The 19,280-nt window shown below is 43.5% G+C and overlaps 1 protein-coding gene across 1 annotated transcript in view; it reads left to right on the forward strand.

The window, feature by feature from the left end:
• LOC116829783 (coagulation factor V-like) overlaps nucleotides 1-19,280 on the forward strand; it is a 130,566-nt gene that overhangs the window by 88,074 nt on the left and 23,212 nt on the right. Inside the window, exons 8-13 of the mRNA XM_075072303.1 lie at nucleotides 7,086-7,263; nucleotides 8,098-8,200; nucleotides 11,955-12,166; nucleotides 13,491-13,641; nucleotides 15,087-15,299; nucleotides 16,765-18,814. Coding sequence (XP_074928404.1) covers nucleotides 7,086-7,263; nucleotides 8,098-8,200; nucleotides 11,955-12,166; nucleotides 13,491-13,641; nucleotides 15,087-15,299; nucleotides 16,765-18,814 — 2,907 coding nt within the window. The remainder of the gene's footprint in view (nucleotides 1-7,085; nucleotides 7,264-8,097; nucleotides 8,201-11,954; nucleotides 12,167-13,490; nucleotides 13,642-15,086; nucleotides 15,300-16,764; nucleotides 18,815-19,280) is intronic.

The raw sequence follows: 19,280 nt of genomic DNA on the forward strand, positions 1-19,280 counted from the left end.
GGCTGCAGAAGGAGGTGAGCACAAGATGGTTCAACCTGAAGGTCAGCGAGAGCCTGCAACATGTCTGTTTGCTGCTTGAGAAGCACTAGCATCTGCTGCTGCACGTCTGTCCTTTTCCTGCACCTTTCTCCTCTTTGCTCTATTCGTGGCCTGCTGTCCGCGAGGGTGAACATCCATGTCCCATGTTTGGTATGCAGAGCAGCAGAGGCTTGCAGGATCTCTTGGAACATTCCATCCCTCATCTTCCTTTTCCTTCTTCTTATATGGCTGAACTGCTCCGCTGCTGTGGATGGAGAGACCCCCCCGGCCCCCAGGCGACATTTCCAACTGCAAAGGGTACAATGCACAGAGGTACTATTGTGAGTGTGTTCACGAAATAAATGGAAACTGAGTATACTGAACTCACTCCCCTTCATCCACACAAGTTGCAAGCACTAGTTCTTCTTCGAGTGCTTGCTCATATCCATTCCAGTAGGTGTGCGCGCGCCGCGTGCACGTTCGTCGGAGACTTTTACCCTAGCAACACTCGGTGGGCCGGCAGGGCACCCCCTGGAGTTTGGGCACCGCCATTGGCACCTGTATATATCCCTGCCGGCCCGACCCTCCTCAGTTCCTTCTTACCGCCGGTCGGTCGTTGGACTGTGAGCTCAGATTATCTGTTCTCCACCTCCCTAGCATTCACTCGTATCCTCTTGAATTTTGTATATAGTTGACTTTAAAATAGTAGTTAGTAGTTAGTTTTGTTCTTTCCACCGAGTGTTGCTAGGGTAAAAGTCTCCGACGAACGTGCACGCGGCGCGCGCACACCTACTGGAATGGATATGAGCAACACATCTCGAAGAACAACAGTTACAAAGGTGAGTAACCTTGTTATTCTCATTTTTCCTTGTAATTGATATAGCCTGGCTGCAGTCCAGTCATGGTGAGTACAACCATGAAGGGAAAGGGGGTGGGATGGAATGAAGTGGGATAGTTCACAGGCACGAGTGTATACATATAGGGCAATTGAATGGAATACTGGCAGTGTTTTCCACAGGTGGTGGTGATTTTAGCTGATCTCTCACTCCTGAGGGTAATGGAGGCTGGAAGGGAACAGATCCTGCAGGCGTCTGGCTGCAAACCAGGGCCGTATGCTGTCAGCCTTTGTGCTGCAGTGGTTCTGGCTGAAGGAATTGCTGACTGGCATAGGAAAGTGTCTTACCGCAGTGGAAGAAATAAGGAAGCCCTCCCTAGAAATCTTTGGCAGAGGATTACACACTACATCCAGAGAAGTTTCCTCACAATCTCTATGGAGGATGCACAGGACATCCTGGTGCGCACAAACTGCTCTTCAGGGACCCACTGCCTAACTCTAGAGGGGGATGAAAAGCAGATAGCAACTCTGCCTCTATTGGTTCCTTCATTACCTCACCTAGCATAAGTAAAAAAGAATAAATCAACAGACATGTCCTGCAACATTGGGCGTTGAATCCCTACAATTTCAAAGCAAACTGCATACTTACAAGACATTCCTTCCCCTGCATCAGGCTTGCCTGTGTTGGATGGTAGGGACTAGCTGGACTGGGCTGGAGTCCTCCTCTTCCCCGCTGTTCAGAATTACAATATTGATGCAGACAGTAAAGGCAAATTGCCCTGATTTGTAAACTGCCTGTTCAGCTATTGATGACTCCATGTATTGTGGAACTGTGATCAGTGTTGACTCTTAACTGAAAAATGTGGCCTTGGGAGGGTCTCTCCATCCGCACTAGCGGAGCAGCTCAGCCATATAAGGAGGAGAAGGAAGCTGTGACTCAGGCTTCTCCGAAGAATCCATCGGGCTCTTGAGGGTGGTGGTGGGTTCTCCACCGAGGATAGCATGCAGCTCTTTGTAAAAGCCGCAGGTCTGCAGCTCCACACCAGAGCAATTGTTGACCTCTCTTGCCTTCTGGTAGGCCTGCTGCAGCTCCTTGGCATTCACACAGCACTGCTGCGGGTCCCTTGTGTAGCCCTTTTTCTCTCAGTTTGAAGGACATGTTCTGTACTACTCAGATCTAATATTATTTGAAGCCCCCTTTGATGATTCCATCCTAAAACAGAAACTCCCTTTTGGGCTACATAGATTTTTTTTCCCTTTGGGATAACAGCTTTTGTACTCTATGGTAGCTGTAAAATGTCACTGATTGGGATGGGAGACCCACCATGGCCTCTGGGGTATGTCTGAAGCATGCAACTCAGGTTTGAAGTTGGCAAATAGCAGAGCATAGAGTTGGTTGAGAATAAAGAACGTAGATTTAGGAGCTTTGCAGGTTTCAGACTGCATTAACCTGTAGGCTGGAAGACATCTGGTATTGCAGAAAGTGACTTAACATGGTGGATGGTGCTTTCCAATTGTCAGGCAGCTTCTATGGTTTTCTCCAAGGTAAGGCCTTTTACCATGAGACGTTGTTCACAAATCTTGGGGGACCTTGTTGTCTTCATGACAATTTGATCTCTGATCATTTCATCTGTTAAATTGACTAATTCACGCAGCCTATTCCTGGGCTGGCCCCAGGTCAGATAACCCCAAGGCACAGGTATTTCACTCTCAGTGCCAGAGCCTCAAGTTAGGCCTGGTGTACATTACAGAGGTAGGTCAATGCAAGGAATCTTATGATGACCTAACTATGGAAGTGTCTACCCTTAAATTTCAATCTCGCCAATGTAACTGCCCCACTATGCCAACTAAATTCCACCTCCATGAGCAGCGTAGAGTCAAGGTTCATGTAGTTAGGTTGATAAAGTGTCAGTGTAGACACTGCATTACTTACATCAATTTAATGGCCTCCAGGAGGTGTCCCACAATGCCCTTCTTGACCTCTCACCGTTTTGAACTCCACTAGAGGTGCTGGATCTCCTGGATCTGTGGGGAGAAGAGGCTGGTCAGGAACAGCCCCAATCCATCTGTAGAAACTTAAATATCTACAAGCAGATCTCTTGGGACATGGGAATCAGATTTTGCAGAAGTTTTCACAGATACTGCAGGTGTTGCACAAAAGTTCAAGCACAAGATGCAACTACAATATAATGTGGTGCCTGTACAACATAAAATGCAAAACATACCAGTTGCAGTGAGACAACCACTCGAAGAGATTCTGAAATGACGTAAAGCAGATACAATTGAACCAGTTGATTCATCAGAATGGATTTCTCCTATCATTCTCACCACAAAGCCCAACAGTGCTATCCACATGTAAGTGGACTTGAGAAATTTAAACTCCAGCATAGTTGTGTATTGTCATCCTCTATCCAACATCAGTGAAATGCTGCTCATCTTGAAGGAGGCAAGAGTCTTTGACTCTTGATTTATGCTCGGCTTACCACAAGATCCCCTTAATGGAAAAATCCCACAAATATACAGCTTTCATCACTTCAGAAGGTTTTTTCCAATTCAAAAAGATGTTGTTGTTTGGGGTTAGCCTCTGCAGCATCAGTATTCCGGAGACTGATGCATGCAATCTTTCATGAGAGAACCAGACCTAGTGAAAGCCGTTTGTGATGCACCACAGCCTGACAAAAAGGACAATCTTCAGTCCTCCTTTGGATTATGCAAATACCATTCAAAGTTTATAAAGAAGTTTGCTGTGAAAATAGTTCCATTGAGTCATCTCCTAAAAAAGGACTTATAAGGTCTGAATGGGTTGAAGTGTACAAGAACAGCTTTAACCAGATCAAATATTCAATGTCAACCATCATGGCTTTAAGCCCTTTTGATTCTGTGAAACAAACAATTGCCACACCAGAAACTTGTGAGTAAGGTCTTGGTGTTGTCTTAACTCAGCTTAAAAATGGACAGGAATCACTATTGCATTTGCCTCCAGAACCCTGTCTGATTCTGAAAAATCTTATTCTTTCATTGAGAAAGATGTTCTGGCATGTTTCTGAGCAGTAAGCTGCTTCAGAACTTACTTACGGGGTGGTGGGAGATTTATCTTAAGATCTGATCATAAGCCTCTTTCAGCTTTTTTCACCACATGAGGTTCTGGAAAAGCAACTCCAAGAATTGCCAAGTGGGCCACCAAACTAATGGACTTTGATTTGCTGATAGTGTATCTTCCAGGAGTCAACAACACCACTGCAAATTCTGTCTCACCTGCCCATACCTTACCATGAGGGTTCAATAGAGAAAGATGATGAAGAGATTGTCCTTGCACAAATTTCTGCTACAACTCAATCTCAGAGTGGGTAACAGCCATGAGAGAAGACAAAGTACTTCAGGACTGTGATGGGGTTGCTGTACTCACTGCTGGATGGCGCCGCTTCATGGCAATCCTGGGGATTAGTTCAGTCAGGCCAGTGCCCCTCCCAGCAATTACACCTTGTCAGTTTCTCCTCTGCAACCTCCCCCACTGCCCGCCCTTCCAGGAACTGCAGCGTCCTCTTTGTGACTCAGCCCTCTGGCTAGGTCACTGTTGTGGTTTCCCCTTCTACGTGCTGGAGTGTATCAATGTTCCTTCCTGCTCTCCAGCAGTCTTCTGCTTCATTAGCTCACGGTGCCACTCCTGCAGTGGCTGGTGGGGGAACCTGGGCCCATCCTCTTCTTCAGCTTCCAGCTCTACACAACAACCAAGATCAGTTCCCTGCACCTTGCTGCCTTTCCCTGAGCTGCTCCCATACCTCCTGGCCTGCCCCCCTCCTCTGGGTTTGCCAGTCTCTTCACTCCCTTCTCCCAGGGAGTAACCATAGGCTACCTGCCTCTGTAGCCCCAGCCACATCTCCCTTCTCCTGGGAAGTGACTGCACATATCTCTAGGCTAATTTTCTGTCTTTTGTAGAAGCCCCACCTCTTTCTCACAAGTGAGCTTCTCTCTGATTAGCTACCTTCCAACCCAAAGGTCCCTTGTTTGCAACCTAATTAGGTGATTGGGCCCACCTGACCTAATGCAACTTTTGCAGTTTCAGTGTGGGGCTCACACCTCGTCACAAGGACCTAAAGACTTACATAGTCAATGGATGGTCTTACATGACAATGACACCAGAACACTTGGAACCATATAGACATGTGTCACATGAGCTGTCCTTTGTAAATGAATGGGTTTTGAGAATTGACAATCTTGTTGTGCCTACACTTCTGAGACAATGATTAATTCACCTGGCACATGGAGGACATATAGGGATGAGTCTAACCCAAAGCCAACTGTCATAAGACTTCTGGTGACCAGGGATGGACAAGCATGTTGCGGAAATAATCAAGAATTGTATGGCTTGAGCTAGAAGTGATAAGTCACAGAAAACCTTCAGCCTCCTTCTCACACCAGTTCATTATCTCAATTGTCCATGAGAGAAACTGGCTCCTGACTTAATGGGAGCATTTGAAGATCAGCCTGTTACACAGAGGTTTGTCATAGTAATGGTAAACTATCATTCAAATTGGCCACAAGGTACATTCACTGGAAAGGTTACCGCTGAAATAGTAAATACGTTTAATGTCAGTTTTTGCCTGAGAAGGATTTCCCAAGGAATTGGTGCCTGACAATGGAATGCAAATAACTTCTGCTGAAAGGCAACGCTACCTCATTAGCAGTGGTATCAAACGCAAAACTGTTTCTTTATACCATCCAAGAGCCAGTGATCTACTTGAGAGAATAAACAGACTGGTGAAAGAAAGTTTGCAACTTTACCAGTTTTCAAGCGAGACCAGGGAAAGAAGTTTTATATGAAACACTGTTTGCTTACGGGACCACTCTGCATTTAATACCAAGAGTTTCACACTTTGAACTGTTAAGAGGACACAAGGCTGTAAATGATTTACTACCTGTCAAGGACCTACATGTTCTCCTTTTTCAAGCAAATCTTCTGCTGAAACTATTCCTGAATGTGTTAAGAACAATCAGGAGAAATATAGACAGTGTATATACTGTTGGGTGCTAAACCTCACAAATGTGAAATTGGAGATCTTGTTCGTGTGAAGCTGTCATACGAAGTCAAAAAAGAATGTTCAAGATATTCCTTTCCTTTGCAGATAACAGAAATTCGAGAAGATTCTGCTGGATTAATAGATCAAAAGAAATAGAACATTTTTAGATTGTCCACAGCTCATCAGCCAGCAGCTGAAGAAGAGAATGCTGATCTCCACCTTGGACCAGAGAACATTGATGACACCAATAATAATGATGGACAATCTATAGTAGTAGGAATTGCTCCATTACGCGGTCTTGTTCCTGCCTCTCCGGGTATTAGGAGAAGTGCGAGACAAAAGAGACTGGCTAAAAGATTGGAAGACTTTGTTACTGGACTCAAGTGATGGTCTGGAAGTGACTGAAGTTTTACAATGGTTATTCTAAAGGGGGAAGGTGTGTTGTTGTCTAGTTAGATGCAGATAGCTATCACAGTGTGTGTTTGTAAATTTGTTCCTAGCTGGCTCCTGTAGCTTTGAGTTCAGGATTTACAGTTCCCAGGATGCACCAGAAGAGAGGGAGGATTGAAAGGAGAAGGAAAGGAAGACAGTGAGGAGAATAAATCTTACCTTTGCTGTTATCACGCTTCTACAGCCTTTCTCAAAAGGGTCCGGGTACAAAACAGCCACAGCTCATGGCTAAACCACAACTGCTCACCTCACTTCATGAACGCTACCTATTCGTAGCCATCATTGGGAATTTCACTGTCTTTGAAACCTTGATGTAACATTGGTTAAGTCAAGTCTCTAGATTTGGATTCAGGATATCAGAGTTCAACTCCTGGCTCTGCCACAGACTGTAACACCTTGAGCAAGTCACTCAGTCCCTCTGTGCCTCCTTTTCCTATTTGTAAAATGGGAGAAGTAATACTTCCTCTCTCCCCTCCTTTTTGTCTTGAAAATTTTGATTGGAAGCTCTCTGAGGCAGAAGCTATCTCATACTGTGTGTTTGTACAGTCTCTAGCACAATGAGAACCCTGACCTTGGTTGGGTGTATAGCTGCTACTGTAGCACAAATCATAATAACATATTTTGTAGAGCTGTGTCTAATCTAGATCTGTTTTTTTGCATGCAATGGGGCTTCTGCTATTTCCCGTGGGAGAGTATTCTACCATCTAGTGGATCTCACCATTAAGATGTTATTGATACTTCCCCCCCTCCCACTTTTTTTTAAGGCAATATAAATCTCAGTACTTGGACAACTTCTCAAATCTCATTGGGAAGAAGTATAAAAAGGCCGTTTTCAGGCAGTATGCAGATGCCAACTTCAATAAGCATCTGGAAACGCCCCGGCCCAAGGAAATGGGAATTCTGGGCCCTGTTATCAGAGCTCAGGTTAGAGATACAATCAAGGTAAGTGGCGAGGGCCAAATACAAAGATTGTATGTACCTTACTGTAAATGTAAACTAACTTACTGTAAACAAGAAACAGCTCGTGTTGTATTCTTTGTCAGATAATGTGTAATGATACAAAGAGTGGCCATATTTGAAGGTATGAGCACAAGGGGACAGAGTTACATTTAAGTTTGCAATCTTATCTCTGCCATCCCTGACGTTGGGTGCAGGGTTTTTCAATTTTAACTTTCCGTTGACACTTGCTTTTTGTAAAGAATATTTAGAATAGCTGGTCCAAAACCCCAACTCCACTTGAACTTTGGGGAAGTTCGGATCTGTGTCTGAACTTTATGAATCCATAATCTCTACTTTAGAGACTAACAAATTTATTTGGGTGTAAGTTCTCGTGGGATATAACCCACTTCATCAGCTGCATGGAGTGGAAAATACAGTAAGCAGGTATAAATATAGAGCACATGAAAAGATGGGAGTTTCTACTAGGACTCCTTGTTGTTTTTAAGGGATCCCAGTGATTCCAATCCAGAGCCCAGCACTCTCCATGGCTTCATGTGCCTGACGGTGTGGGAAGATCTCCTGAGGAAGGTGTTCTCATCAGCCACCTGAGACCAGGCAGAACAAGAGCAACCCCAATCCGTGGGCTCCACAAATGTTCATGTTGCAGTAGAGCTTCTGCTTTAACATCCCTGGATCTTTCCTTTTAAGGAATGTTTTTTCCCCTGAGCACTTTCAGTGCTGAAATCCTGCAAGTTTCACTCTCACTGAGATTTGTAGCAATGTACCCAGGCCACTGAATGCTGAACTCATACTTTCTGCATCTTCATATCTACGTAGATTGTGTTCAAAAATATGGCCAGTCGACCCTACAGCATTTACCTCCATGGAGTGACGCTTTCAAAGGATGCAGAAGGAGCCACTGACCCCCTGGATTCCAGAGGTCAGAAACTGTTCACATTTGCACAATATCAAAAGTGTTACTTTGTGTAGGGTCTCTCTTTGCCTTTAGGAGGTCATGTAATTGATTAGGGCATGGGAGTAGGAGACCTGGGTTCTATTCCCAGCTCTGCCACTGACCTGCTGTGTGATTTTTGGGAAAGTTGCTTCTCTTCTTCTGTGCCTCAGTTTCCCCATCTGTAAAATGGGGATTTTGTTAAATGCCCACTTTTGTATAGTGCTTTGAGATCTACAGATGAAAAATAAAATGTAAATATGCTCAGCAGCACTATTATTTTAAAAAAACCTGTGTGGACATGTTCCTCGACTTCAATGAGCTAATGTCAGTTTACACCAGCCAAGGATCTCACCCAGCGTAACATAAGAACAGGCATACTGGGTAAGACCAATGGTCCAGCTAGCTTTGTATCCTGTCTGACAGTGGCTGGTACCAGATGCTTCAGAGAGAATGAACAGAACAGAGCAATTTCTAGTGATCCATCCCCCTGTTGTACAGTCCCAGCTTCTGGGTAGTTGGAGCATGGGGTTGGGTCCCTGACCATTTTGTCTAATAGCTATCGACGGACCTATCCTCCATATTCTTATCTAATTATTTTTTGAGCCCAGTTATACTTCTGGCCTTCGTAACATCCCCTGACATTGAGTTCCACAGGTTGACTGTGCGTTCGGCAAAGAAGTACTTCCTTACTTTTGTTTTACACCTGCTGCCTATTAATTTCATCTGGTGACCGTTAGTTCCTGTGTTATATGAAGGGGTAAATAACACTTCCCTCTTCACTTTCTCCTCACCAGTCATGATTTTATAGACCTCTATTATATTCCCCCCTTAGTTGTCCCATTTCTAACCTGAACAATCCCAGTCTTTTTAATCTCTGCTCGTATGGAAGCTGTTCCATACCCCTCATCATTTTTCTTGCTGGTCTCTGCACCTTTTCCAATTCTAAGATATCTTTTTTGAGACAAGGTGACCAGAACCGCACAGTTCAAGATAGGGGTGTATCACGGATTTAAATAGTGCAGTATGATATTATCTGTTTTAATATCTGTCCCCCTAATGGTTCCTAACATTTTGTTCACTTTTTTGACATTGCTGCACATGTTTTCAGAGAACTATCCACAATGACTCCAAGATCTTTCTGAAGTGGTAACAGCTGATTTAGACCCCGTCATTTTATATATATAATTGGGATTATTTTTTTCCAATGTGCATTATTTTGTATTTATCAACATTGAATTTAATCTGCCGTTTTGTCACCCAGTCACCCAGTTTAGTGAGATCCCTTTCTCACTATTCAGTCAGTTTTGTACTTAACTGTCTTGAGTGCTTTTGTATAGCTGCAAATTTTGCCACCTCTCTGTTCACCCCCTTTTCCAGATCATTTATGAATAAATTGAACAACACACTTCCCAATACAAATCCTTGTGGGAACCTGCTATTTACCTTTCTCTGCTGTGAAAACTCATCCTTTATTCCTACCCTGTATTTCCTATCTTTTAATTAGTTACTGATCTAGGAGAGGACCTTCCTTCTTATCCCACGACTGCTTACTTTGCCTTTGGTTAGGGACTTGTCAAAGGCTTTCTGAAAGTCCAAGTACACGATATTTTCATATTCTTTGCATAGTGAAATAGTAACGGAGGAGAAGAAATATTAGGAAATATTAAGAAGCAATAGCTAAGGGAAAAAGAGAAATGTTTTCTGCTGTGATCTGAAATGAGATGGGGCTGAGAGATATAGAAAGAGCAGAAGTAGCAACAGGAAAAGTCATCAACAGTGGCAAGACTGTGTATTCACAATCTTGGATAGTGAGGATGCTCGTACTGGGTGAGCAAACGAGAGACTACACAGAAGTTAAGGGCTATGAAATAAGCTGTAGCCAGTCCATGGAAGGCTTTCAAGAAGGAAGAGAGGACATTTTATTTTCCGATTCCTGTAAGGAATGGGGGAGTCAGTGGATTTGTTCAAGGACGAGAAAGATGTGATTGCATTTCTTTGTATGAGTCAGACAGCAAGCAGCATTCACATTGGTTTGCAGTCAAGTTGGAAGGGCGTATCGAGTGGGGTCTGGTTCTATTCAATATCTTCATCCGTGATTTAGATAATGGCAGAGAAACTATATTTATAAAGTTTGTGGCTGATACAAAGCTGGGAGGGGTTGCAAGTGCTTCAGAGGATAGGATTAAAATTCAAAATGATCTGGACAAACTGGAGAAATGGTCTGAAGTAACTAGAATGAAATTCAATAAGGATAAATGCAAAGTACTCCACTTAGAAAGGAACAATCACTTGTGCACACACAAAGTGGGAGATGACTGCCTAGGAAGGAGTACTGCGGAAAGGTGATCCACTGTGACCCCCAGATCCAAGCTAAATATAAGTCAACAGTGTAACACTGTTGCAAAAGAAGGCAAACATCATTCTGGCATGTATTAGCAGGAGAGTTGTAAGCAAAACCCAAGAAGTAATTCTTCTGTTCTACTGTGTGCTGATTAGGTCTCAACTGGAGTATTGTGTCCAGTTCTGGGCGCCATATTTCGGGAAAGATGTGGACAAATCGGAGAAAGTCCAGAGAAAAGCAACTGAAATGAATAAAGGTCTAGAAAACATGACCTTTGAGGGAAGATTGAAAAAATTGGGTTTGTTTAGTCTGGAGAACAGAAGACTGAGGGGAGTAAATAAGTTTTCAAGTACATAAAAGGTTGTTACAAGGAGGAGGGAGGTAGTTTGTTCTCCTTAACCTCTGAGGATAGGACAAGAAGCAACAGGCTTAAATTGCAGCAAGGGAGGTTTAGGTTGGACATTAGGAAAAACTTCTTAACTGCCAGGGTGGTTAAGTAGTGGAATAAACTGCCCAGGGAGGTTGTGGAATCTGCTTCATTGGAGATTTTTAAGAGCAGGTTAGATAAACACCTGTCAGGAATTGTCTAGATATTACTTAGTCCTGACATGAGTACAGGGACTGGACTAGATGACGTCTCGAGGTTCTTTCCAGTCCTTTGATTCTATTTCTGCAGCATTAACTTCAACTGATGAGATGCTGTTTTATGGGTGATTGTTTGGTATAGGAAGAATATAGTGAGTAGCAGGTTTGTTGTAGAAGTAGAATGGATCTGGCTTTAGGCAGGATATATGCTACAGCCAAAGCAATCCCTTCTGAATCTTCCTCCCAGCCAGTGTGCAGTTCACTGTCACCTTAAAATGTCACAATTAAAATATAGAATTTTCTGCCCCGGATATGAATAGTCCTTGTTCAACAGTTTTTTTTGTCCTTCCATAGTGCCTTTCATCCATGGATCTCAAAGCAATTTACACACATCATTCATTTAGCTTCATGACAAGTCTCTAAAGTAAGTGGTATAATTCCCATTTAGCACATGGGAGCTTAGCAGTCAGAAACCACAGTGACAGTACGTTTTGCATTGGGCAGTGGACATGAAGCATGTCTCCAGGCTGTGCTAAAGCTTTGGCCGGTCCAAGGCTTTAACTTAATAACAGAGCATAGTTAAGCTGCTTTCTGCACTGCAAACAGGAACTCTGTTGTAAGCCACATGGGACAACCATGCTGTATCTAGGTCCCCGTACTCAGTTGTTTTCAAAGTGTAGACCTTTCCAAAGTATATATTGGACATCACGTGCCTGAAGGTGCACTGACTTCATCGCCAATTTACACCAGCCATGAATCTAGCTCTAGTTTGTAACTCCTATTAATATTTCTCTCATTTTATTTCTCCTTCAGAGAATGGCACTGTGAGTAAAGCAGTTCAACCAGGGGAAACCTACACGTATCAATGGAGTGTCATGGACACCGATCAGCCCACCGCACAGGATGCCCAGTGTCTAACGAGATTATATCACAGTGCTGTAGATGTAACCAGGGATATAGCCTCTGGACTGATTGGCCCACTTCTGATTTGTAAAAGTGAAACACTGGACAAGAGGGGTGTGCAGGTATGATCATGTTCTACAACCTCTGAGAGAGAGAGAAAGAGACAGAGACAGAGAGGCTTCTGTCCTCGTGTGGTGTTTGAACTACAGGGGATTTTGGTTTCATTGATTGTTCCCTTAGAGAAAAGGCCTCTAGAACTGAGCTGGGATCGGATCACTAGGCTTCTGTAGAAGTCAGTCTAAAAACCTGTAGAATCTAATGGCATATGAGATCCTTTGGATAAGTTCTTTGAACCACCCTACAGAACTCACTAGTTGGGACATTAAATTCTATAGCATGAGTCAAAAAACCTAAAATAACGGAATTATTTTCTATTAAATTCTATAGGACTTTTCTATAAGGGCTGCTTGCAGTGATAGCTTTTAGCTGTGTGCTGGCATATTTGGTCCCAGATTTAGAGTGCTCATTGGGGCTTTCAGTTAGAAAGATCAGGCTGGTAGTGATTTCTTTCATGGTGCTTTGTTTGCCAAGACAAGAAATTGCAAAATCCTGGTTCTAGACACCACTCTAAACTTCCCCAAAGTTTGAAGGTATGCAGGGAGAAAGTTCTGACCACAATCTATGATAGCTTCTGACCCCAGTCTATCATAGATTTAACCTAGGTCTGGGGACCCCAAACTTTGGGGATCCAGAAGCATTGCAAGGGGGCTGCTGGGAGAGTTCTTCTTCCACTTCCCTTCCATGGGGCCAAAGGAAGGGATCTACTTTGACAGTGGCTCAGATGCCAACCAGAGTGAGTGGAAGCAGTGACTAAAGCGCCTGCATGTACAGCAACAAGTGCTCCACTAGGTGGAGCCCAGCTCATAGCAGCCATGTTAGTAGCTGGTCCAGTGTCACCCTGTGAGTCAGTTGCAGAAGTAGGAATGGAACCCAGGAGTCTGGAACCCCAGTCCCTTGCTCTCACCCAGGGGTCGGCAACCTTTCAGAAGTGGTGTGCCAAGTCTTCATTTATCATAAATTCATATTTAAGGTTTCACATGTCAGTAATATAGTTTAACATTTTTAGAAGGTCTCTTTCTATAAGTCTATAATATATAACTAAACTATTGTATGTAAAGTAAATAAGGTTTTTAAAATGTTTAAGAAGCTTCATTTAAAATTAAATTAAAATGCAGAGCCCCCTGGACTGGGCAGTGTGAGTGCCATTGAAAATCAGCTTGCATGCCATAGGTTGCCTACCCATGCTCTGCCACTGGACTGTGCTTCTGTTCTCTTGAATGGAAATTTTGCCTCTGGAGGGATGGCAAGATTAGGCCCTTAATATACCCCACTATGTATCAATTAGCTGCTTGTAAAACTTACCCTGCCATGTCTGCTGTCTTTCAGAAAAAGGCGGATGCAGAGCAGCAGGCCGTGTTTGCCGTGTTTGATGAAAACAAGAGTTGGTACTTAGAGGATAACATCAAGCAGTACTGCAGCAACCCCTCCAGTGTTAAAAGGGACGATCCCAAGTTCTACAGGTCTAACGTAATGCACAGTGAGTGTGAAACTAGGCCTAAGTTTGCAAAAGCTCATGTGAGCGCAAGTACCCAGATGGGGGCTTATTCTGAAGTGCAAAGCAGGCCTGGGAATTTCCCAAGTGGCAGAAACTGGCCCCTGAGATTGCGTGCTGAAGGATGAATGTGTGCTGAAAGCACAAATGAGCAGAGATCTGGTTCTGGCTTCAAGGATCTGCTATTTCCAGAATTTCACAGGGTATGATTAGGGCAACTTAGGCACAAACAAGCTCATCATGAGCCGGGCAAATGTAAACCAAGAAGGGAAAGTGACGGTGGTCTCAGCAGCCCTGCATGAGCTTCTGGGCCACCAACTGCAGTCCACTGAGGCAGCACCTGGAAGTGGGAGGAAGTATCAGTGACTGTGGGAGACAGAGAGGTAGAGTACCTGGGTGAGGGAGTGGGGTTCTGGTAAATGTCTGTGTAGAGCCTGGCAGAGGGGAATGGATACTGGGGGTGACTGGTTATAGTGAGCAGGGGCTGGCAGGGTTCCTGAGGTGGTGACCAAGAACAGTCTGTGATGCTGCACCTGTTTGCCCTGGGGTAGATGGGGGAAGGAATCAGGAGGGAAGTTGTGAAGAATCCAGAAGTCAGCCAAGCAGCTGCATGCCTCGTACTGTGTGCTTTTGGATTTGGAGCAAGCTGCAGCTATTAGCATGGCACTAAGCAATTTGTTAAGTGTTAATGAGTCTGTTAACTTGACAGTGGGGAGGGGAGCCTGGCTGCACGGCCCTGTGTGGGGCCTCGGTGCATGCAGTTCTGAAAAGCTGCCTTCTCAGAGCCACAGCACAAGGAATCAGGAGGGAGCATGTGGTCCAGTAACACACAGGATAGCAGAGCAGCCAGAGAAGCTGCTGATGCAACGCTAGACTCTGGGGTTTCTTCCAGTGTTTGATTCTAGCTTGTGAATCTGAGCATGTGTCCTGAAGGCATATGCCCTCCCACAATAGTCGGTGACTATGATTGCACAAGCCCATTTCTCACACTCCCCAGTGTACCCGGCCCAGGTCACCCACAGGTCTGTGTTATACAGTGAGTAATGCAGAACCCAAAAGTGAACAGTAAACACAAGTGAAATTGACTCGTAGTCTATTTTCACAGCTAGCTAGCTGAGAGACATGTACAAAATAAACAATTTATATATGAATTCTTTCACCTTGAATCCAATATAGTGTGACTAGGAACAGAGGTAAGGGCATGTTATTTTAATATGTGATTTTTTTTAAACTTAATGGTGTGGTGTCCCTTCAGATGAAGGTGACTGGATTGCAGCCCAGTTTCATTAGAGTGCCAATAATCTTTCTGTCTGGATACAAAGATGTGTCAGTTTCATCTCCGATGTCAGTCCATTGAAGGCATGAATTTAGCTTACCGTCTTGCATGACTGTGAGGGTGCAGTAACAGCATATCTTGTGCTTTGTTTTAGCAATAAATGGCTACATGTCTGACAGCACTGAAATCCTTAGCTTTTGCCATGACAACATTGTGCAGTGGCACGTCTCCAGTATTGGCACCCAGGATGAGGTAGTGTCCATACGCCTTTCTGGTCACACTTTTTTGACTCGAGGGAAGTATGAAGATGTACTGAATCTTTTTCCCATGAGTGGAGAATCGGTCACTGTAGAAATGGGCAACGCTGGTAAGTGGCAGGACTGCTGTGTTTGTTTAGCTACGAAATCTCTTAGCAGATCATTAGAGTCCATAAGGACTCATAAAAATAGAAAAGCTTTGTATAAAGTGCATACTAAATTTCAGCCCATCTAAGTCTTTGCCTAGATTACAGCAAGAGTGGTTGATACACATGGGGTATATGTATGCTGGCTGCACATGACACAGAAGTGCTGTTGCATATGCTATACTTACTGATGATTCTCTTTTGCTTTTAAGCACTCCCCAAAAAAGTCCTTACTGTGGGACTAGTTGTATAACTGTCATTTGAGGCACAGCATTGAAGTTCTCTGTAAAAATCTATAGAAATGGAAAAATGTCCACATCTAAACCAGCAGGCTTGATGCCTTGAAGTAGAAGGGTTTAGATCTCTTAATTATTTATCCTGTTTAAAGTACCTGTGAATGTTCTCCTTGTCCATATAAATGGCTAGTTCTCTGGATCCTACTAACTTTTGGGCTCTAGTGATACCTTCTGTCAGTGAGTTCCACAGACTAATTATGCATTATGGTTATCTTTTTAAAAGGAAAATGTTAAGTCTGATGGAGGTTTCCAGCATCAAGTAAACAGAAATCTCCAAAGTTGTACTTTTTGTACTTCTCCATCATTATCGTTTGGTCTTAGTATGTGATCACCTCCTTTCCTCCCTAGACTTTCTTTTCCAGTTCTTGTAAAATGTGTTCATTATTGTTGAATTTGGAAATAATGTAAGGAAAGCAATGCAATTCTATGTCACTTAAAATAAAGAGGATGTAGAAAATTACATCTGGCATCTTTTTCAGGTAAAAGCCATTTTTGTCCATCTCTTCCGTGTTTTATTCTGGGACATGCCATGAAATGCAAAGAGCCTGGAGTAAAGTGGTTCATTGTGCCCATTTATTCTAATGTAGGCCAATCTAGAGGTCCAATTCACCCTCCAGAGGGTTTTAAATTATTGTAACCTATCTGATTTTGAAATGGTTTAAAATGCCGGTGAGGATTTTTATCATGATCAGTATTCTCTCATCCATAGGTTTATACACATAACACAAGAAACATAACCCAAACTCCCAGTTCAAACTTTGCAAAGTTTGGATCCCTATCTAAATTTCACAACTAACCCCTTGTTTCCATCTAGTTTTGGTCTGTTATCTCCCTTTCTACCATGAGTTGTACCAAACACCGGAAACCAAATGACCCTAAACTTTAGGGAAGTTGAGATCCAGATCTGTCTCTGAGCTTTATGGGTCATTTGTATTTAGTATTCATGATTTATTGCTACAGTTATGCCTAGGAACCCCAATCAAGGACCAGAGTAATATTGTGGGGTGTTGTACAGACTAATAACACAGAAGACAGCCCCTGACCTAGAGAGTTTACAATCTAGATGGGACGTGACAGATGGGGTTCAAGCTCTACAAATAATATGTAGTACACTTTTTTTTTTTCAATTACAGGTACGTGGCTTTTTGCATCCTGGGGTTCCCCTGAGATGAGCCATGGCATGAGGCTGAGGTTTAGAGATGCCAAATGTGAAAAAGATGTAGATTATTATTCTGATGAGGAGGACTCATACAAAATCATACATTTCTCCTCTGAGAAGACTTTTAAAAATGCGCCTGTAACCTCACCCCAAACTGGAGGAGAAACGGAAGAAACATCAGAAAAAAACCAGCAGTCTTCTGATGATTCTGATTATCAAGATTTTCTGGCCTCAAGTTTGGGGCTTCGGACATTTGGGAAGAAATCAATGGTCCAGGATGAAATGCAGAATCTTACTGCTCTGGCCATAGATGAGTCCTTTGGCACCATCACTAAGAGTGCTGAGGTGGCTGCTGGCTCAGATCTGCCATTCATGGAGAACAGTGATACCTTGGACACTGATGAGCTCTTGGAAACACAAAGCACTGCTTCTCTCCCAACCAAGGCTGGGTGTCTCCATAAAAATTTCACAGTGGCGGCAGAAGAACATTCACTTCCAGTCACCACAACAGCAGTAAGTCCTGACTTGGCATCTGAAGTTGGAAACCAAAGTGACTATGAAGCAAATCAGAGTCAGATGTCAGGAAATTATGAGAAAACACTTGCAGGTGAACCACTGAGGACCAGGGAAGAAGCCCAAACAAAAAATGCAGCAGAACTGTTACCTTACAGAGGGGACAGCATGAAGTCCTCCTTTGCAACACTCTATTCTGAGGAGCCACAAGAGGAAAGTTCAGGAGGAGAATATAATTTCAGTAGAAAGAGGGAAAGGCGAGACCTGCTAGAGACTAAGTTTTACGCCATTAAAAAGATGCAAGCCCTCTTTGATCATATACAGCAAAATAAAAGTCTTTCCTCTCTTGGCAAAACCAGTTCAGAGAGAGCGCCTCTTTCTGCTCACCATGCAGAGAATATCTCCAGTTCAGATATGTTAGGGACTGACCAACTTCCAAATGAATATGTTGAGGACCAGAACGTGAAGAAGAAAGAGGAGGAGGAGGAAACCAAGAAAGAAAATGATCAATTTCCCACACATGCAGAAAACTTACCTTTTGCTGTGAGACACAGGGCAGAAAACAGTGAGTTAAACATGTTCAATCTCTCTGATTTAGAACTACTCAAAGATAAACAAGAAATAAATTTTACTCTAGATTATGCGTCGGATATGTTAATTTCTACTCGCAGTTCAGTGGCGGCAAAGGACATGCTGGAAAAGCTGTCGCCAAGGGATATGAATTCTTCATCTAAAATTATGAATGAGAACAGGAATTTGGCCTCTGGGAAGGGGAGTTATGGGATGGAGACAAATTCAGCTCAGGCTACTGATGAGTTACAGAATCGTTCCAGAAATGCTACAATGCCTACAAGAGAGAGTGTATCCCTGAAGAAGAAGAAGAAGCAAGGGAAATTCAAAGGCTACTCACAGTTTACAGAGGGTCATTGGAAAGTAAGAAGCAAGCATCCAACTCTGAAAGGGGAGAAGAGAAATGTGAATGGCACCTTGAGTACATCTGTGATTCTCATCAAGACCCGAAGGAGGAAAAAGGATAATCAAAAGTATAGTAGTCTCTCATTGACACCCAGAGGTGTGAGACCCCCAAAGATAACTGGAGAGCTCAACTGCACATTATTGTCCAGTGAGGCCAACCACACACTGTCCCTTTGTGAGGCCAACAATACAGCATCGCCCAGTGAGGCCAACCTCCCAGTTTTGCCAAGCAGGGTTAACTACACGCTGACCCCAAGACAATTTAAGCCAGTCATCATAGGGCTTCCCAGTGGGAATGGGGACTATAAGGAGTATGTTCCAGGAGGCTATGACAGTGAGGAAATTGAAGATTACCCGTATTCATATGCATACGTAGAATTTGATGATCCATACACAAAAGACCCCAGATTCAACATTAATAATGTCCGTAACCCTGATGACATTGCTGTGCATTATCTACGCAGCAGAGGGAACATGAGGAGATACTACATTGCAGCTGAAGAGGTCTTCTGGGACTATGCAGGATTAAAGAAAAGGTTGGGCCAAATGCTTCCTCTCTGTTGCCTCACACCCTGTTGCTAAATACTAGGCCACTGATTCAGATAGCTGTCCCACAGCAAAGCTAATGTTGTTGAAGGGTTATGGGATTTCTTAATCACACAAGTGCTGTTCAATTTAACAGTCTGTTATGCAGTAGGTGAAGAGGAAGAGAGGAAGGACCAGAGCTTTAGGGCACTAGCCTGAAATTCAGGAGACCTGGGTTTAACTCCCAGCTCTGCCAGAAACTTCCTGTGTGATCTTGGGCAAGTCACTTAGTCTCTCTGTGCCTTAGTTCCCTTTCCGTAAAATGGAGATAAAGCCCTTTCCTACCTCACAAGTTCTTTTGTGGGGATAAATGCATTGACGATTGGGAGGTGCTCAGATACTACAGTAATGAGGCCCACATCAATACCTCAGCTTGGTATCTAAGTATATGTGGATGGGATGGTTTGGGACTCAGTC

This window comes from Chelonoidis abingdonii, chromosome 1 (assembly GCF_003597395.2).
Source record: "Chelonoidis abingdonii isolate Lonesome George chromosome 1, CheloAbing_2.0, whole genome shotgun sequence".
In the NCBI taxonomy this organism is placed as follows: domain Eukaryota; kingdom Metazoa; phylum Chordata; order Testudines; family Testudinidae; genus Chelonoidis; species Chelonoidis abingdonii.